This window comes from Anas platyrhynchos, chromosome 12, assembly GCF_047663525.1.
Source record: "Anas platyrhynchos isolate ZD024472 breed Pekin duck chromosome 12, IASCAAS_PekinDuck_T2T, whole genome shotgun sequence".
NCBI lineage: Eukaryota > Metazoa > Chordata > Aves > Anseriformes > Anatidae > Anas > Anas platyrhynchos.
In genome coordinates this window covers 11,247,703-11,266,251 of record NC_092598.1, presented here as the reverse complement: position 1 = coordinate 11,266,251, position 18,549 = coordinate 11,247,703, and the positions used below count along the sequence as shown (strand labels likewise).

The window sequence follows — 18,549 nt, the reverse complement described above, 5'->3', positions numbered from 1 at the left end:
CTGCTGGCTCCCATATACACAGCTGGAAGTGGCTCTCCTCTCTCCTCAAACGCTAGCACCTGGCTAATAGCTTCACAGAAGAAGCACAAAGCACTGTACAAGCTTGGAGGCAGCAGCTAACCCATGCACTGCTACCCTGCGATCTGCTGGAAAGCAGGTGGGGAGGAGATCTTCATCAGGCCAGGGAGAAGGACAACCCACAAACGCTGATGCTGCTCTTAGGGCTGGGACCTACCCAGCAGAGCAAAGCCTCCCACAGCATTTCAGCTAGACACCTGGTGAGCGTGACCACTTACTCACAGCAGCCACTTACTCAACACAGCCTCCCAACAGGAAGGGTGAGAAAACTCATCCTTCTAGGTGAGTTCTAAAACCCTGCTAGGCACACAGAAAACAGCCCCACTTTCCCTATACACTCCCAGCCATGCCGAAGTGAACAGCACTTAAAGAGACTGAGACATCTGACACAACTTAAGAAAAGTTACAAATTTTTTTATTATTAAAATTCATTATAAGTTACAGTTTCCTAGACAACAGGCTCCAGTGTATAAAACAGGAGACAGACTGGGAGGAGCAGGGGAGGCGCCAACAGGAGCCTCTTTCCCCAAAGGAAAGAAGAAAGAGGGATAGAAGGGTTCTGACAGCCATTTATTGGGGTGGGGGGAAGAAGGGAAAAACAGGGACAGACAGGATGACAAAACAGAACAATAAAACCACAATCCTAAGAGTGGTCCAGTGGATGTAGAAAGACATTAGTCCATGTCCCTCCATTCTTCCACCCTTACCCCCAAAGGCAAACATGTATGGCAAGTCCCATTAAAGTCATATAGATCAACAGATCCAGGCAGACCTCATTTCCCAGCAACAGTCTGAAGATATTAATCTTCTGCAGGGTAGGGTTACCAGCAGGGATTCTGTCAAGTTATGAGACAACTTCCTCTCAGTGCAGGCCCTCGAGACTATGCCAGGTGTGGTGGCACAGCGTCCTGGCTCACAATTTTTGAAGCAAGCCAAGGCTGGTCCTGTGTGCCAGCAGAAGAGGTCACGTTCTTTCTGTAGGGGAAGGGCGCTCCACACCACAGCAGGCTTTTGGGGGGCAAAAGCTGCAGTCCTCAGCATGCTGCAGAGAGCAGGCCTGGGCCATCAGAGCCGAGTGTCAAGAACCAACAGCACACATGCGTGAAGGAAAGGTGACAAGCAGGTTTGGAGCCCTCCAGTCAGAGTAAGGCCAGCACACAGAGACAGAGCAACTCAGAGCTTGATGCTGAGGTAAAGAGCTGAAATGAAGCTGCTTCCCTACAGGGACTTTTTGCAGAACCCTCAGCCAGCCTGGTCCCCTTGCACCACACACAGGCACCTCTCCACTCAGGTCTTATACCTAGCCCAGTAGGTACTGGTGCTGGACAGGTGGCCAGCCAGCAAGATTCCTGGTCCCTACTGCGCTGTGGTGGAAGGATGAACACACAGAGAGGTGAAATCCAGTCAGACCAAGAGCAGAGGGGATTTTGGCCACGTGCTTGCAGATGAGGAGGTGGCAGCTGTCACTCCAGGACAGCCATGAGGAGATGCAGTTCCCGGAAGGCACTACCATGGCGGCCACTGAGCCCCGACTTGTTCTTGACAATGTTGCTGATGTTCTTCAGCTGCTTGTAGCACAGCTTGCATTTATGGAGCCTGTGAAAACAACAGACACAGCATGAATGCTCAGCTACACAGGAGATGTGCTTGCTCCTGAAGTGCCTAAGATTCAGCTCAGGCAGGAGAGAAAATGCAAGCCCTGCAAATGGCCTGTTTGGAACAGGAGCATGACTCTGCAGCAGCAGCTTGTCTTCAGCCCACGTCCTGATGATGCAGGCGAACGGCATTCACACAAAGGCTCTTTCACTCCTGTTTTCCCCTTTGGCAGTAAAGACTGGGGAGGAAGGAGGTGCTGTTTCTGGAGAGCCAGTTCTCAGAGCAGAGCTACCCTGTGAATGAACTGGAAATCCAAGACCTGGCTGACAACTCATGTGTCTTGTGAGGTGAAGGGTGCAGCCACCAGCTGGCTTTACTTCTGACATACTTGCTCTTTGGTTAGGTATGACTCAATAAACAGAGACAGAGGGGGAAAAAAAAAAAAAAACCAACAGTCCTTGGCCCTTTCCTCAGAGCATGAGGGTTTGGTATTTGCAGACAAAAGGGAAGGCATGCCCAGTCTAGTATCAAAACCTTGGTGGAAAGGAGCAAGACTCACTAAGAGAAAGGCTGGTTTGAAAGGAAGCAAGTAGAGGTGGGTAAGTGCCTCACCTTTCCTCTCTGGTGATGTCTACTCCGACCGAAGGTGGTGCAGCAAGCATGTCTGTGATCAGTGGCAGGAATCTCTGGAGAATGAGTTTCAAGGAGGTGCAGCCAGTCTGAACATAACTGGAAAGCAAACAGAGAATCAATCCCACTCAAATTTCATTCCTTTCCTCCCAGCAGCCAGCCCTCACACACATCCAGTCACTGGGGATAATGTACTCAACTCCCCTTCACCACCTGTAACCGGGCAAGGAGACAAGTGCCAAACGAGTGCCAACAGAGTCTTGGTTCAAGCTGAGACTGACAAAGTGAGCCCTTTTAAAATGTCCTGGCATATAAGCTGCTAAGTGAGACTTTTCTGCTCAAGGGCAGGTGTCCTGCTGAGGGCACCTGGAAAGATCCTCTTTCCTAGTAGGGAAGGACAGAAAACTCCATCTTAAGCAAAATGCTGCATTTTCTTCCCACCTAACGATCAGATTCAAAGCAGTCTAAGTGACCCCAGGACTGTTGCTAGACTTCATTCCCTTAGTCCCATGTCAACAGTTTCATTCCCATCAGTGCACAGAGCACACTTGGCCTACACCTGTTTGATCCCTTCTGGCTGTCACAGCTGCCTTCAGACCAACACACCTACATCAAATCTCAACATCCTGTTTTTAATGAGGACTTCCTGCCTACATATACTTTCCGTATCTTTTCCCACACTCACTTGGCAACTCCATTGCTCTTTTCCAGGTGTTGGATCAGCATAATACTGTGTCTGCTATGACTTTCCAGGATTTTCTTTCAGCTACAAAATGCCTAGCAGGGCTCTCTTATGAACATCCACACCTTCCCCAACAAGCACATCGTGTTCTCATGGCCTCACCTTTCATATTTACTTTGGAGTAGTTTTTCTATCTGAGGCAGGACTACAGTGCACAGATCTAACTTCCAGAGAGACCTTAAAAGAAAAGAAGAGAAAAGGACATGTTTTGAAACTGGAGACTGAGGATTTCCAAAGTTGAGTAGATACAAATAGAGCTTTCTGGCAAAAATGTCCAAGTAGCTGCACCCAAGTTTACTGAGCAAGTTCATTGACTCCCCCTTGTGATAGAAGGCGGCTAGTTCTGACATATTTACCCCCAGCAGAACCACTTTATGAAGTCCTAAGACTGATTTTCTTTGTGAGACATCAATACATACAGAAAAGGCCCTGTACAACTCCAGCAGTTACTGGCACTGCAGACTTGGAGATCTGACTACAAGCATATGCATTTCCTGCTGCCATGGCCAGCTGGACATGAAGCAGGTAGGATGCAGTGCTCCTGACACCCAGCCAGATAGCTCTCAGGTACCCCAGTGACCCAAGACTCACGCTTTTTGGTTGACAATGTTCAAGAGGTCCACAACAACAGACAGATCATTGATTGCTACAGCAGAGTCCACAGAGTTCTGAGAGAGAAGGGGAAGAAGAAGTCTATCAGAAGGCTTAAACTGGCTAGGCTAATGCAATAAATACCAAGTTCTAATTCTCAAATACAAGGTATAGGGAACATGGATTTAGCCAGGTAAGAGAAGATAACTCTCTAATGAAAAAACTCTCTGTGTTTGTGACCTTTCAACCCCAGCCGGAACACAGCAGCACTCTGTGGTGCACCCCGGTAACAAACACTGAGATCCCAAGTTTTGTATGAGGCAGAACTGGTTCCCCACCAGACAATAACACTGCTCAGCCGTTCCCCTCATGAACCTCAGGCATCTCCACATCCTTGCCTTGATGTCACCGGTGCTCCATACAGCCCGCACAGTGTCCAGATTCTTGTGGCGGCTGGTGAGCACCACACACATGGTCTCATGGCCTTTCCTGATTTGGGACACGGCTTCCTCATCCACAAGCTCAGTCTGGCTTTGGTTTTTCACAGCCTGAAAAGTAGACACCAGTGAAGGAACAATAACAGAGCAGAATGGTACAGAAAGGATAGGAGCTTTCTCTGACCTAGGTGAGAGCTAATTTTGGAGTACAGAGAAATGAAATACGGACTTCCTTGCAGATTGTTTCAAAACCTTTTTGAAATGGAAATGCTCAATTTTCTCCAATTTCAGCTATTTTATTTTTTTTTCTTCTACTAGGTCAATTCACAAACATTTAAAACTTTGGAAAAAAAATCTCAAAATAAAAGAGTGAAGAAAAAGTAAGTTTTCAAACCTTGTATGTTTTGATGAAGAAATATTTTCATGCAAACCCTATTTTTGATGTGAAATGCTGATCTGAAACCAGCAACTTTTATTAAAACACATAAACCTTGCACCATTTGTTAGACTCTCAATTTGATTTCTGCCCAAGTCATGATGGCACCTCCACTTCCCCTGCTCACATTTAAAGTCTGTCATAATGAGGATGCTCTCTGGTCCTTCTCCCTTTCTGGGTTAGGGAATACCCTCCTGAGGAGTGGCCAGGAAGCCTCCAAGATGCAAGAGGCAAAGATTACCACGAAATAATTATGTGCATGTAATGGCAGACAACAATTTTCTAAATGAATCACTGTCTAGAATGTGGAATCATTCGGTGTCTTTGCCTCATCCCTTGTTCCCTGGTTTAATAACACATTCTTCATGAGCATGAACTAACCAGGCTGTGTTTGCATCAGCCTGCTGTCAGTCTCAATGGGGGCCTGGTCCAGAAGCCCTGAGGTGCTAATCCCACAAGAACTGCAAGTCAAAGCAGTTTGGAGGCAGGAGAGCAAACTGGCAGGGGTAAGAGCAGAAAAGGAATGTGTTCTTTGGCTGCTGCATTCACTACCATGACTGCAGGCCGCAGAAAGCACCTAAGACACTTTTGCACCTCCAAGAACACCCTTTCTCTGATGCCATCCAGCACTGACACCAGCCAAAAAATTCTATTCAGAGACACTTACTGGTAGAAAATCAGTGGCTTTCAGGCCAATGGGTTCATTCCTGGCTGCAGGAATCACTGACAGCTCTGCTCTGGTCACAGGAGTTGAGGAGGCAATTGGTGGCCTCTGAATTTGATCAGGCTGCAGGAGAAATTGGGATAAAAGTTCTAGTGGCAATAACATGGACTTAGCCTCATATCCTCTTTCCTGACCCACTTTCCTCTCAAGGCAGTCTCCAATTTGCTAGCATGGCTTAGAAGCCAATGAAGTGTCCCTCAGGTATACATCAAGACTTAATTAAGGTTTGTGAAGAGCACAAGATGCCCCAGCAAGAATACTGAATACTGTCAGTTATTAACATCTAAAATTATGGCAATAGGCCATGGCCAGCCCAAAGGCAGAAAGAATTCTAAAGAAGCCTGAATAACATATCCTGTCCTGATAACTGCTTGTGATTTTGACTCTAAAATAGTCTCAGTTCAAGCACCTGCGGAAATGTAGTACCTAAATTCTCTTCAGAGAATTGCACCTATTTTGATATTAAAGGAGAAATACCACTGTAAGTGTGAGAAGCAAACAAATGCAATTTAGCTATTGTCTGCTGGAGGCCTGGCCTTCAATTCTGCTGCTCAGATGACACACATGGACTGACAGAGGCTGAAGCTGCACTTTTATTGCTCTTCAGTAAAGGAATCAGCCTGATTTAAAACAGTAACGTCTCTAAAACTCACAAACCTTTCACAGTGGGGATGTGAACAGCTATTAACAGATTACACTGTACGTACGAGTTCCTGCTTTGGCAACGGGGTCTGGACTTCCACAGCTTGGTTAGGCTTCACTGCTTCCTTTGCAGTTACAGGCTCTATCAAGATGGAAAGAAGCAGGAAAGTAGAAACTGATTGTTCCTCTCAAGAGAAGCTTAGAGCAAAGGTACCATAAACAAAGAGTACAAGTAGTCATTTCTGATGTGCAACTCTCCCTGTTTACGGGCTATTAATCCCATTCCTACCGAGGGGTCATTTTTATACTCACCATCTTCAGGGGGGGCTGGAAAAGGTTCATTGTTTCGTGGAGGAGTTCGAGCTACAAAAAAAGAAGGAAAAAATGACAAACCATGCAAGGCTACAGATTAGTAATAGGTCAGCCCTGAAGCTGAGAGACCTCCAGCAACTCCAGAGATTAGGGCAATCAGCGACACAGCAAGCAGTTATCTCCTCCAGACCTTGAAGTTATTGTTGAGTTTAAACAAAGGCTTTTAGCCTTCATAGATGGGACAAAATTGACCCATGTAGCTCACTGCTGAAGATGTGTCAAGCACAAGACAGTGCACTGTCAGAGCAAGTTACACTGAAAAAAAAATTAACCTCCAACTAAACTGATTCAAATACTTAAATCATTATTTTGACTATTACTTCCTTAGAAAGAGTATCTTATTTTTCTCACTTACAGTAAAGTGAGTTACATGCATTGCACTGTGCTTCCTAAACAACAGTCACTGCTTTAACAGATCATTTAACCTTTCCTTCTTTAACGGAGGCTGCTGAGTTTACACATACCAGAATCATAAGCAAATAAAAGATTCTGTAACACAGCAATCCTTCCTAATCAGGACAGGAAGGCTCCATACTCCTAACGGAGCTCTGGATTCTGGGCCAGACCTCAATCAGACATCACTGCACCCTAGTACAGGTGCAACCTTCCAGCAGTTCACTAATACGACTTATTAAGCGGGGAATATTCAAGTCTTCTAAATTCTCTCAGTCACAGGTGAAGCCTCTATTACAGTACGCCAGAATGCAATTCCACTGAAACAGTTCAGTGTCTACAGCTCTGAACTAGCCACCACTCAAAAGCGCAATAACCCCTGGTACTGACAGATGGCATTCTTGGGCTGGAAGATCTCTTTGTAATCCTCTGGGTTCTGGATCTCAGCCTTTGATTCCTTCTCATCCCGGTCATCTTCACTGCTGGGACTGCGCCTCTCGCTTTCTGAGTTGTGCTTCACTCTGATAAAAAGAAGAAGAAAAAAAGGATGCTGTTAGGGCGAGTCACACGGACCTGTTAGTAAAAGGGCACTAATTTCCTTATAAAGCTTGCAAGTACAACAAACCAGCAGTTTTCCTTACCTTTGTGGCTTGCTGCAGCTAGTTGAGGGCCTGTCATAGATGCGGCGGAGGGAGGACCCTGTGGGGGTGGGCTGCACGAGAGGCTTGTCATCCCTGATCAGCCCATGAGGAACCGAACCTGACTTTGTGACTCTGCTGAGATCCACAACGAAGGAAGAAACTGTGCTTTGCGCATAGGAAACTCCTATCTGCAGACGCAAAAGATCAAGGTAATTCACGGAACAGCAGGGTACACACTAGCCTTTCTATGATCAGGGAGGATGGAATGGCCCTGAGTGACAATGCTTGAAAATTTGTCAATTCAGTGCTTTGGCTTTTTCAATTTGAAACTATCAATGCTACACGAAAGGCTATGATAAAACTTTTTCCAAGCATAGTTTTGAAATACTGGTCAAACTAAGCCCCAGCTCTTTCCTCCAGAAGCCAAAGAGATGAAACGTAGCATAAGGCTCTTGAAAGAAAAATCACACAAGCTCTAGGTGCTGGACACACTGCATGTCCTGGCCACTTGCAGTCTGACATAAGCTTAGAGGTCAGAAGGCCTTCAAGCAAGACAGAAGGATTTTATCTCATGTTTCACAGTCACCTCCCCAACTCCTCATGAACAATGACTTACCAGCTGGTTGTTGCAGATAGATAAATCAGCTACTTTTCCCCAGTTCACTAAGACCACATCAAAACAGCGCTCAGGCTCCCAGCCATACACACGCAGCGAATCCTGGAAACCACTATACAAACAGCAGCCATCCGGGTTGAAAAGAACACACCTAGGAGAAGGCAGACAGAGAGTTCAGAAACTTCCAACTTCCACAAAGATCCCAGGGCTCTATCTGTGGCTTCACTGAATACCTGCAGCAGTTTTCAGCAATGAATATACTGATGTGGTGAACCTGTGCACCTTTCTCTCCCGTATTCTCCCTTTCATGAAATTCTCCCTTTGCCCCCAGCTTTGGTCTCTGCCTAGTACACTGCAGTAGGAATTTATTATACCTGACGGGAGTAGCCTCTTCTTCAATGCAGCTCACAACTTGAAACTTCTCCAAGTCCCAGAATCGAACAGTTCTGTGCACAAAACAGAATAAAAATCATCTCTCACCCCTTTGGAAATCTGCTGTAGGATTCAACATTAAAAATAACATACTAATAACTAGAATGACTTCCACTGCTGTGCATATATGATGAACCTACACAGAGGACTGGTCTAGCTAAGATTTGTGAATCCAAACCACAACGCTTAGAGGCTCTAGAGATGTAAAGTTATTTAGAGAAGACCCAGAGCTAAAGACACTCTGCTGGCACAGCACGAATACTTGCTGTTCAGGTAGGATGTCAGTTCGATTAGTGAGCCACTCAAGCCTACTGCATTGTTTTCTAGCATGGCAGACAGCGTCATCAGCTTTGTATGAGAAGGTAAGATCTCCATATTCTGCACATCACAGATGTGACATGCTGTTGTCTAGCTGGCAGGCACTTGGAATGGCAGTTTTGAGTAGTGTGACATTCCTGTTTGCCATGTTCTTAAAAGAAAGGGCGTTGAAAGTGGAACTGACACAAACAATTCCCTTCTTTCTTTTTCCCCCCCGTATACCTGTCAGAGCTGCCAGAAGCCAAAAGGTATTCATTTGGATGGAATTCTACAACGTTCACTGGGCCAGCATGTCCTGTAAACTCAAACATCATCTTCCCAGCAGCCAGATCCCACAGCTGGAAGAAGGAAAGAACAAAAGACTCTTAGAAAAATTAATGTTCAAGAATTTCAAAACGCTTTGAATTTCCCTTTACCAGTGATCTTCTAACACTTTTCCCCCCTCCCTGAACAGACTTGAGTTTGTCAAGGAAAGCAATGATCTGGAAAAGGAGCACTGTGCTGGTCACTTAAGGCTGATAAAAAATAATAATAATAAAATAAATAATTAAAAAAAATCTCTTTTAAATTCCCTATTTAGTTTTAAGTAGTAATTTGTCCCCTAGAAGTCTGCTTTATATTTAAAGACTGGGATAAGATACAGCATTTCCACTTGTTCCAGAAGATAAAAATCTCAAACAAACAGAAGGGGACTAAGAGAGAGTGTTGGTAATGACTGGTTAAAAGACGATCACAATATTCCTATGTGCCACAAGCACACAAGGAGGATGTCATAATAAATTACCTTTACAGTATGATCATCAGCAGCAGAGGCTAGCCATTTGCCATCAGGACTAAATCGGAGACATCTAACTGCTTGAGTGTGACCCTGCAACAAGAAAGACAAAAAAATATTTTCCTTTTCTTTTCTCTTCCTTTATAGGAAATTGTCTTTCAACTTGATATGGTACAATAAAATAAGATCTAATAACTGTTTCATGTAGTCCACAACTCACAGAATACCACATTCTACACTCAAAACCTATACCTATTCACACTACATGGGCATAACGTCTCTCATCTAGACATTTCTGCCATCAGTTTAAGAGTGGCAAATACAGATCTGGCTCACCTGATAAGTATCAGATTTAAGCTGAACAGATTTCTTTGTTAAGACAGAAGTGCCATTAAGTTGGCTACAAAATTAAATTAACATACAGCAAGCTCTTTGGGTATAGAAAGGCCCCATGAATCAAACCATCTCAGTGCAGTGGGGACTTCACATTAATGCCAGCCACAGTATAAAGAAACACTTACTATTGGGTGCTTTCCATCTCCCACTGAAGCCAAGCAGACTACAGTACATTAATTCCTATGATATCCATTTAATGTTTCCATACAATTCACTGAGGTCTACAGAGGTTTATCAGGCCATTTTGAAAAAACAAAACCCACAGACCTCACCAGCAAAACTAAATAGTTACTTGTACATAATCACTTTAAAGTTTGCCTAGAAGTCTTAAACAGAAATCGTTCTCCCCTCTTCTGAAAACTAATGAAGCATTTTACCTTATACCTGAAGACACAGCCTTTTCTTCTTACATCCCAGAGCTACAGGTGAAGAAAAGCAAACAAAAGATATGCTTAGAAAGGTACGTAGGGGGCCCAAGAGTTCTGTCAAAACAAGAGCTCTTGCAGTCATCAGGCTGGTAACACTGCAGAATGAAATCACTGAAGTGGCTGCTAAACCCATGTTTGCTTCAGATACATTTCCTAATCTAACTTTCCAAGTGAGAATCACTCCTGTAAGGTATTTCTTACTACAGAAGCTCCGTTCCTGCAGTCAGATACCAGTCTGATGAAGCAGGTGCAATCCATAGCAATCAGGACATCTGTGCTTACTGACACCAGCTCTCAGCTGGCACCTAACTCGAGCCCTGTGGAATGAGCTACATTCCACAACTGAGGAGTCACATTCATGAGTTACCACTGTGGAAACACATGCATGAATTTCACAAGCTCTCACAAATACACCTGCCCACACACATGCAAATCTGGATGTGCAGTATCTACCAGCAGCTTGGCAGAAAACACATTCTGTCACTCTTCATAATAAAGACACTGCAAGTAAAGAGGGTAATCTCTAGAGCAAGGTAGGCTTTACCTTAATGTTTGTGTCCAAAGAGCCAGATGCCACAAAGCTTCCAAAAGGATGGAAATCAAGGCTGCAGATGTTCGCTTTGTGACCAAATAATGTACGAAGAACTGGGAAATCGGGAAGTGGAGCAGGGAGAAAGAATAAGGAGTAAATATTTAGTAGTTTGCATCACCCCAACAGGATGCAGAAGTTTTGCTATACTATCCTCACCATTAAAAACATGCTAATACAATGTACATTAGACGTGCAACATACAGTTTATTCATCTGTATACATTATTCTACCAAGTGTTTCCAACTTTACCTTCACAATGCAAAGAAACAGCAATAGAGGGCACCATTTGCAATGATCCTAATGAAATTCTTGTCCTTAGGTGTGGGAAGCATGAATAAAACTCAAAGGTGTCCAACCTTAAAATAAAACTAAAAAGGTACTCTTAGAGGCAGCCGTCAGGCAGTGCTATTTTTCTACTTGTTGCAAGGTGTCCAGGGGAATATAGTTTCATACAGGAAGTGAAAAGGACATCATTCACCTTGTAGCTATTAGACAAGCACTTTCTAAGGACTCTGCACCCTAGTCCAGACACAAGTTCAACTTCCACCTCTCATTTTCTAGTACCTGCACAGGCCTCCTTCAACTGTCCCTTGCAAGAAACATCCCAAAGACTGGGAACGGACACTCAGGAAGCATGAGGCAAAGAAAATGATCACAGTGTTTGAGCAAGTCATCAACAAAGTAACACCCCCTGTAATTCTGGGAACCAGAAAGGACCAGTTGAACAGGTATACTGCATCTCTGAGAGTAGAGATGAATGCTGAACTCAACTTTGAGGAAGAAAAATTGCTTATGTAATGACAGAGGCAATCTCTCTCCACCATCAGTCATCTGGGACAGTATTTTGGTTCCCCTGGTAGGAATTAGCTCTTGAACCAGACCTGGAATGGTCATTTGCACAGATGCTGGCTCATACACCTGCTAATAAATTCAGCTAGATCAGTTATTTTCTGCTGGTAAACCCGAACTATTTTATAACTGATCTGATTCTAATTGCCTGAATGACAGAAGTGATCTTTATGGCACCTGCTGCTTGCCTTTGTGGCCAAAGTCAGTCTGTTTTCATTACATGTTCTTGCTATGAGCAAGTAGCAAACTACAAGAAACATAAATTCCTTCTACAGTATTTATGTTGGAAAGCCTACAAGTGATTCATGATACCTTTTCAAATTTGTTCTAGAACTTGAGGAAAATGCGTTAAGTATAACTCAACAGCTGTCCTTCAAAGGATCAGAGATTAATGAGTTCTTGGCTTTTACGATTTACTAAAAATTAGGTCTTTGTCTGTTTATACAGTCATGCAAGAGTGTAACAGGAGAAAAATCACCTGAGGAAAAAATGAAAGTTAGAAGAAGAGGTCAGCAAGCAGGAGATTCTTGGACTTGCACAGAACCTAATATACTTAAAGCTCTTAATCCGGTTTTAGAGTTAGAGCACCCATTTATTAAGGCTGATAATTTTAAGCTGAGGGTATGAATATAATTTTTATATATGTCTAATTACTACCTATGCGCAGAAGAAAGTTTATGGAATACAGACTTCAACACACTGAGGTCAAAACCCTGGCAACCAGTTCCTCAGCTCCATCTCCACAATACGTGTGCAAATTTCTGCTTCAGTGCACACACAGCTCTATAGTCTCAGTAGAACTTGCACAGAAGCCCTCTAACAGTACTGGAAACTAAGAAGAAAGCAATGCTGGGCTTTTCTTCTTAAGTTAGGAACCTTCCAGGTCAGCATGGACAAGCATAAGGATAGTGCAAAACTGGGTTTCACAAAGAAAGAAAGAAAGAAAACAAGACAAAGTTAGTATTTTAATTTGGCTTAGAGATTGCACAGTAATACAGCTTTCCCATGATACCCCAAAAGCTTGCATCCCCTTCATTTTGGTGATTCTGGAGAAAAATAATGCATATTTTCTTGTTTTTACCACTGCCTTTTTGAAGAGAATCCTTGGTATTTGGGAGGGGATTTACCACAAAGCATCATCCTCAAAAAATACCCTGAACAATTGGATCATCTGGTGGTTGGACCAGATGATCTTGGAGGGCTTTTCCAACCTTAATGATTCTATATATGAACAGAAGAGACAATTCATGGAAACATACTTTTGGCAGCTTCCAGGTCCCAAACGCGAATGGACCCTGACTGGGACCCTGCAACAATGAGTTCCTCGTTTATATTGATCTGTAGACTCTCAATGGGTGACGTGTGCCCTGTCAAGCTCTGCAAAGAAAACCGAGTCACAATCAATGGCTACTGACACAGACAGCTTAAGTCCACAATCCTATAGTTCATACTCAATTGGTAACTGCAGTATTTAGCTGTGAGTTAGGACCACTTAGTTGTGCCACTGATCCCTTTTTCCTTATCAGCAACTAGCATGGTAGAGCATCCTACAGGTCATTACTGCACAGTGCACTGTGCACGTATCTCCCACATTATTCCACCTTCTGGGACGCTGACTAATTTTTAAAGGTTGCATCAATAGAAACATGTAGCTAAACATTACCTGCAGAAGCCCAGACGAGGTTGACGCATGCTTACCTTACAAAATTTATGCTACACAAGCACATTGTCACTACGTTTGCTCTAAATGGGTCACGCAAGTCTCACGAACTGGTTACAAAATCAAAGCAAGCGTGAAAGCAGGGCCACTTCAAAACCTTCACAACAGCGAGGAGTCATTTGTTGCTGCCACAATGCACGGGTGTCAGTGATAACACGGTGCTATTACTGAACTATTAACTCGAGACAAGAGGCCATACTTCACATGTACACAGCTTCTTTCATCCTTGAGCATCTAAAAGCTTACAATTATATAAGAATTTTGAGAAGGCTAGTATTTAATTAAAATGCAAGAATATTTTAAAACTACTTCTAGAAAACTAATCAACACACACACCACAATTATAGACCTGCTTGTCAATTAAGCAATATTGTTATCCTAGACTTTACTCCATCCTCAAGCAGGTCTTTTTAAACAGCTAAGCTAGCTCTGTGCCTCTGCACATGTATAGAAGCTGAGAATGCCTGCTGACAGCAACCTGCTTTGATAGGGCTTTCTCTGAATTTTAAGCAGGCCTGCAGTGGTCTACAGCTGCAACTGTAACTGCTTAGTATGAAAAAGAACTCAAACATGAGACAAGATGCAATGCTACTCTAAAATTTCCTTTTCTCCCTCCTCCCCAAAATGCAATCTTGAACCTTTAATGTTAAAATACTAAAGATGAATTTCAGATAGCAAAATACAAAGCACAACTACAAACTCAAAATTTTTTTTAATCTTTAATAATGGCACAAAACCAGTTCCAGTCAATGTTGCCAGCTACAGCTCTCTGCTCCCACAGATGGCATAGGGAGATATTTAGTACTACAGCCCTTCACATGGAAAGCAATACTCTGGTTTCAAACTACTGTCATGCTACCACAAAGGGCCCAGAAAGACACAGCTTAACTATGCTATGACAGAAGCACAGCACTACTAAAGGTGAGCAACTACTTTTGCATCTATTTCAACCTCTTTATACTTGACCTCAAAAAATAAGTGGGAAAATAAAATAGAAACATTCTCCTCTCAGCCTTTTTGATCCTACTTTCTCAATTTCCTCCTCACAAGGTTCACTTTGTTTAGAGAAATACCTTTCACAATGCAACGTTATTGTGTTGTTAATTAAACAAGTGACAAGATACTTTTCCACACTGGAAGGCAAAGCGATACAGGACAAGACAGCTGTTAAATGTATTTATGGCATGCTTTGGTGGTAACTCCTATTGTAACCCTACTCTTCCTAACAAGTAATGAGAGTAATGCTGCACACAGCATTGCTCTTCCCCAGCCTACTGTTAAGTCAGCCTGACAAACTTCGTGCTGACAATAAATGATTGTGGGACAGGTGGAAACGCAACCCACTCGGGATGTTTCCTGCTTTGAGGGCAAACTCCAGGGTATAGATCCAACCCCTGTAGCATGCATTCTAAAACTAGCTGTCCATGACAAAACTGCACTTCGTTATCTGTAGCACGGTAAGGGAAGGCTCAGTATTCGTTATCTGAGCAGATACTGGCCCCAGTGATGCAGACAGCCATCCTGGATTCTCTCTGCAGCAGCCTCACCAATTACTGATTTCTGTCCCTAACTTCTGCTAGCATCTGGCCACTTGGTCCCAACAGAAGTCCCACAGGCCCAGTAATCTTTTCCCTCATTCCCACCCTCTACATCTCAGAATTAATTCTCCCATCCCCCAGAAAGTTAAAACCAGGCCCGTTCTTACCATGATGCAGTTGGGCTTGTTAACTGACCATATGTTGACTCGACAGTCATCTCCTCCGGTTGCCAGAAGCCGGCCTGAACTCTTCCCCAGGACTAGCGAGGACACATTGCTGCTGTGAGCCGTGATCTCTTCTGCATAAAAGGAAGCGAGCAGTTATGTCAGACTTATATAAAGATTTTCCATCCCATCCCTCCCAAAGGGCTGAAAAAAGTTCTTTCTCCAGAAAACCTTTTCCAGTTGTCGCTGGACAAGCTGCAGCAATGCACAGCTCAGATAACAAGTCATGCCATTATCTGGCTTGAAACAGTCCTTCTTGGCTCTGTCTGCTGCACTTAAAACATTTGCTGGCCAAGCTTCACCACCCCACTACTCACGGGGTGTACTATTTCTCTCACTAGCAGCAACAGGGTAGCTTTTACACTGGCTAGACTGTAGCAGCTTGCTCACAGAAGCTGCTTTACCTCCTGTACCTAGGTGGGTCTCAGTAAGCAGAGCAGTTTCAGAAGGAGAATGATATGTGTCTGACAAGCAGCAGACACAGATATCTAGGGAAAAGTCCTTTAATCCCATACTGAAGAGCAGCAGCAGTGTCCAAACTGAGAGGAAATGGCAGATTAGCAGCAATACAGTTTGTTGCTTTACAGAGAAAAAGTTGGACTCAAAACTGGGGAGAGGCGAAGCTGCCTTCTCTCAGCTTTAGGAGAGGCTTTGCTACATTCCCACTACAGAACAGGGGCAAAATTTAGCAATGCAGACAGCGTGAAACTGTGACAAAGGAAGTATGAATATTTGCATGAAAGGGCACAAAAGAGCAAATGTGACCGATACTAAAAGGCTATTAAAAAACTAGGGGGCTGATAGGAAAGTATGATACTACAAGGGCTTCACAATGACAGAATTAGAGGAAAACCTCCTCATATGGAAACAATGTTGGGGACAAAAGAGAAGCCAAAAGAGCATTTTTGCATAGATATCTATTTTTATAATGGACTTTAAAATCCACCAAAGTTTTTGGCAGGAGCTTCTGGCAGATGTATTTACTATTTTCTCCTCTTACTGTTCTCTTCTTTGAAAGTTCGCTGGATTTGCATGCCTAATGGTTATGAAACTTATTTGTAAAAGGGTTAGGGTGTAATCAATTCTACTTTTGGTCAGGTTATTTTGGTGGGAAGGGCAACTTGAAAATTAAAAATGCAACCCTAATCCAAAACGACATTAGACAGCTGCAACAATAATTACAGGTACTTTGATCTCAGTCTCTCAGAGCGTTTTTTGAAAACAAAACTGTGCAACTTTCACTTTAGCTGAAGGAATACCTTTCAAATTACAAAGGTAAATGGACTGTAAATTAAATGAGAACAAATCTGAAAATATGCTTGTGCTGTGCTGAAAGACCAAACCTCCCTATGACAATGCTGAAGTATGTATGTACACGCAGAACTGACGGCAACAAATAACACAACCAGTATTAACAGACCAACTCGCTAGTTAAAATTGAAAGCACATATGCTAAACACTGCCACTAATACACCAGCAACTCCATTTTTTTCCCTCTCTTAATTTTGTTCGTAATAATATATTGTTAATTTAAATGTCGTTGCTGAAGCACTGAACTCTACTCATAAAAGCCAGGCGAGAGGCTCGCTGCAGCCCCGGCCAGACAGCAACACCCTTGCCCCCAGTGAGGTGCCAGCTCCCAAACCCACACTGTGCATCCCCCAAACCCTCCCAGCACCCCGAACCCTGCTCCCAGAACACTACGGCAGGGCAGAGCCGAGCAGAAGGAAGCACCACGACCTCCTGCCCGCTTAAACAGATGGGAGCCCAGCCACCCCCTCGCTTCTCCTACAGCGCTGGTGCTTCAGGATCAGGCAGACAGCACAGCGAACAGGCGACATCGTTAAATTAATTCTCTCGGCCCCCTCAGCGCGCTGCCAGCCCCGTGCTAGGCCCCAACCCCCCGGCCCGCAGCGGAGACGCCCGCACAACCGCCAGAGCCGCGGCAGGGTGCGGGCCGGGGGGGCACTCACGCAGCTTCCAGGCCGCCTTGGTGCTGACGGGCGCCGCCATCTCCCCGCCGCTGTCCAGGCTCCGCGGCCCGGGCCCGGCACCCGCGGCGGCGGCGCCCCCCCCCCAGCTGCCGGCCCCGCCGCGCCGCCGGGCCCTGCGGTTGCCCGGGCTCCGTGAGGCGCTCGGCCAATGGCAGCCGCGGGAGGGGCGGTTGCCACGGCGACCGCGGGGCGGGCGGGCCAGTCGCGGCGCGGCTTCTTGGAGCCTCGGCTGGCGCGGCCAATGGGGAGGGCGGCGCTGCATGGCGGAGGAGGCGGGAGCGGGGCCCTGTCAGAGCCCGGCTTCGCTCTCCCTGCCGGCCGCTCGCTCAGAGGAGAAGGCAGAGCTGTAGTTGCGACAAAATGCGTTAGCTGGGTCTGAAGGGGCAGCTACTGTGTTCCCCGGCAGCTACTGTGTTCCCCGGTGCTTGTGAATAAATAAATAAATAAATAAATAAATTCTGGTGGTCTTCTGGTGTGGAATTAATATGGATCATGGATCAATAAACAATCCTAGTCTGGCTTGCTTCTTCTTTGTTGGTATATTTTTTTTAATCCCTGTCTAGAAACCTTAGGGTTTTCTTTCCCCTCAGTACGCTGGGATCCTAAACCCTTCAGGAGTTCAGCCCTAGTGGTTTGGAAATTGGTCCAAACCCTTAAATTCCTTCAGTTCTTTTCCAGCAGCGTGCTCTTACCTGAACGCCTCTCATTTAAGTACCTCAGAAGACTGAGTTATTTCAAAGCTTTCTCCTTCCCTGGCCTGTTTCTACAAACCTCATGTCACCATGTCAGCAGCACACTGCACAGAGCTGTGAGGAGCAGTGCTGGAGGCTGCTCCAATGGTTGGACCCTTGGGGAACACAATGTGCTGTCATCAAAGGCCTTGGAGCCCCAAAACCCAGGAGCTCCCTAGGAGCTGGGAGGCCCTGTCACACCCAGGGGTGTCAGACACTGCAGCTGCCGCCCACGGGAGGCACAAATGCTCAATTTTTGATAGGTGCACACAAAAGGGAATGAATCATCCCCTCAATCAACACATAATCCGCTTAAAGTCTCTATCACACTTAAAATGGGCAGCTACCATAAAACAAGAAGTCTGATCTGCTCTGGGTCATGCTGTATTTCAGCTGTAGTGACCATTATTCTGCTATACCCCAGGAAAATACGTTTTTGCCTTTCCCACAGTTGTAATCTGTGTAGCCTTTGCTGAAAATGATCATTACAGGTTGTTCCTTGAAGAAAAGAGTTGTCAGGAGCTGTATGCAGCACCACCGTATGTGTCTGCTATGCCTAATCTACTATAGTGAAAATCAGAAATTGTTTCCTAGCAGGTTCAGGGACTTCAGTAAATATAATGTGTGTCACGTACATGCTGTCTTCTATTTATA

General features: G+C 44.7%; 1 protein-coding gene across 1 annotated transcript; it reads right to left on the bottom strand.

Moving 5' to 3' along the window:
* Window positions 1-471: 471 nt before the first annotated feature.
* KATNB1 (katanin regulatory subunit B1) lies at window positions 472-17,303 on the bottom strand. Its single transcript, XM_027465840.3, has 19 exons — window positions 17,144-17,303; window positions 15,114-15,244; window positions 12,948-13,065; window positions 10,792-10,892; window positions 10,197-10,238; window positions 9,433-9,516; window positions 8,871-8,986; window positions 8,273-8,344; window positions 7,899-8,049; window positions 7,283-7,470; window positions 7,032-7,162; window positions 6,189-6,239; window positions 5,942-6,018; window positions 5,178-5,297; window positions 4,036-4,185; window positions 3,638-3,714; window positions 3,149-3,223; window positions 2,287-2,403; window positions 472-1,674 (listed from the first exon to the last, which is right to left on the bottom strand). Exons 1-19 carry the CDS (start codon window positions 17,181-17,183, stop codon window positions 1,542-1,544), a joined length of 1,974 nt encoding a protein of 657 aa, XP_027321641.1. The 5' UTR covers window positions 17,184-17,303; the 3' UTR covers window positions 472-1,541.
* Window positions 17,304-18,549: the final 1,246 nt, after the last annotated feature.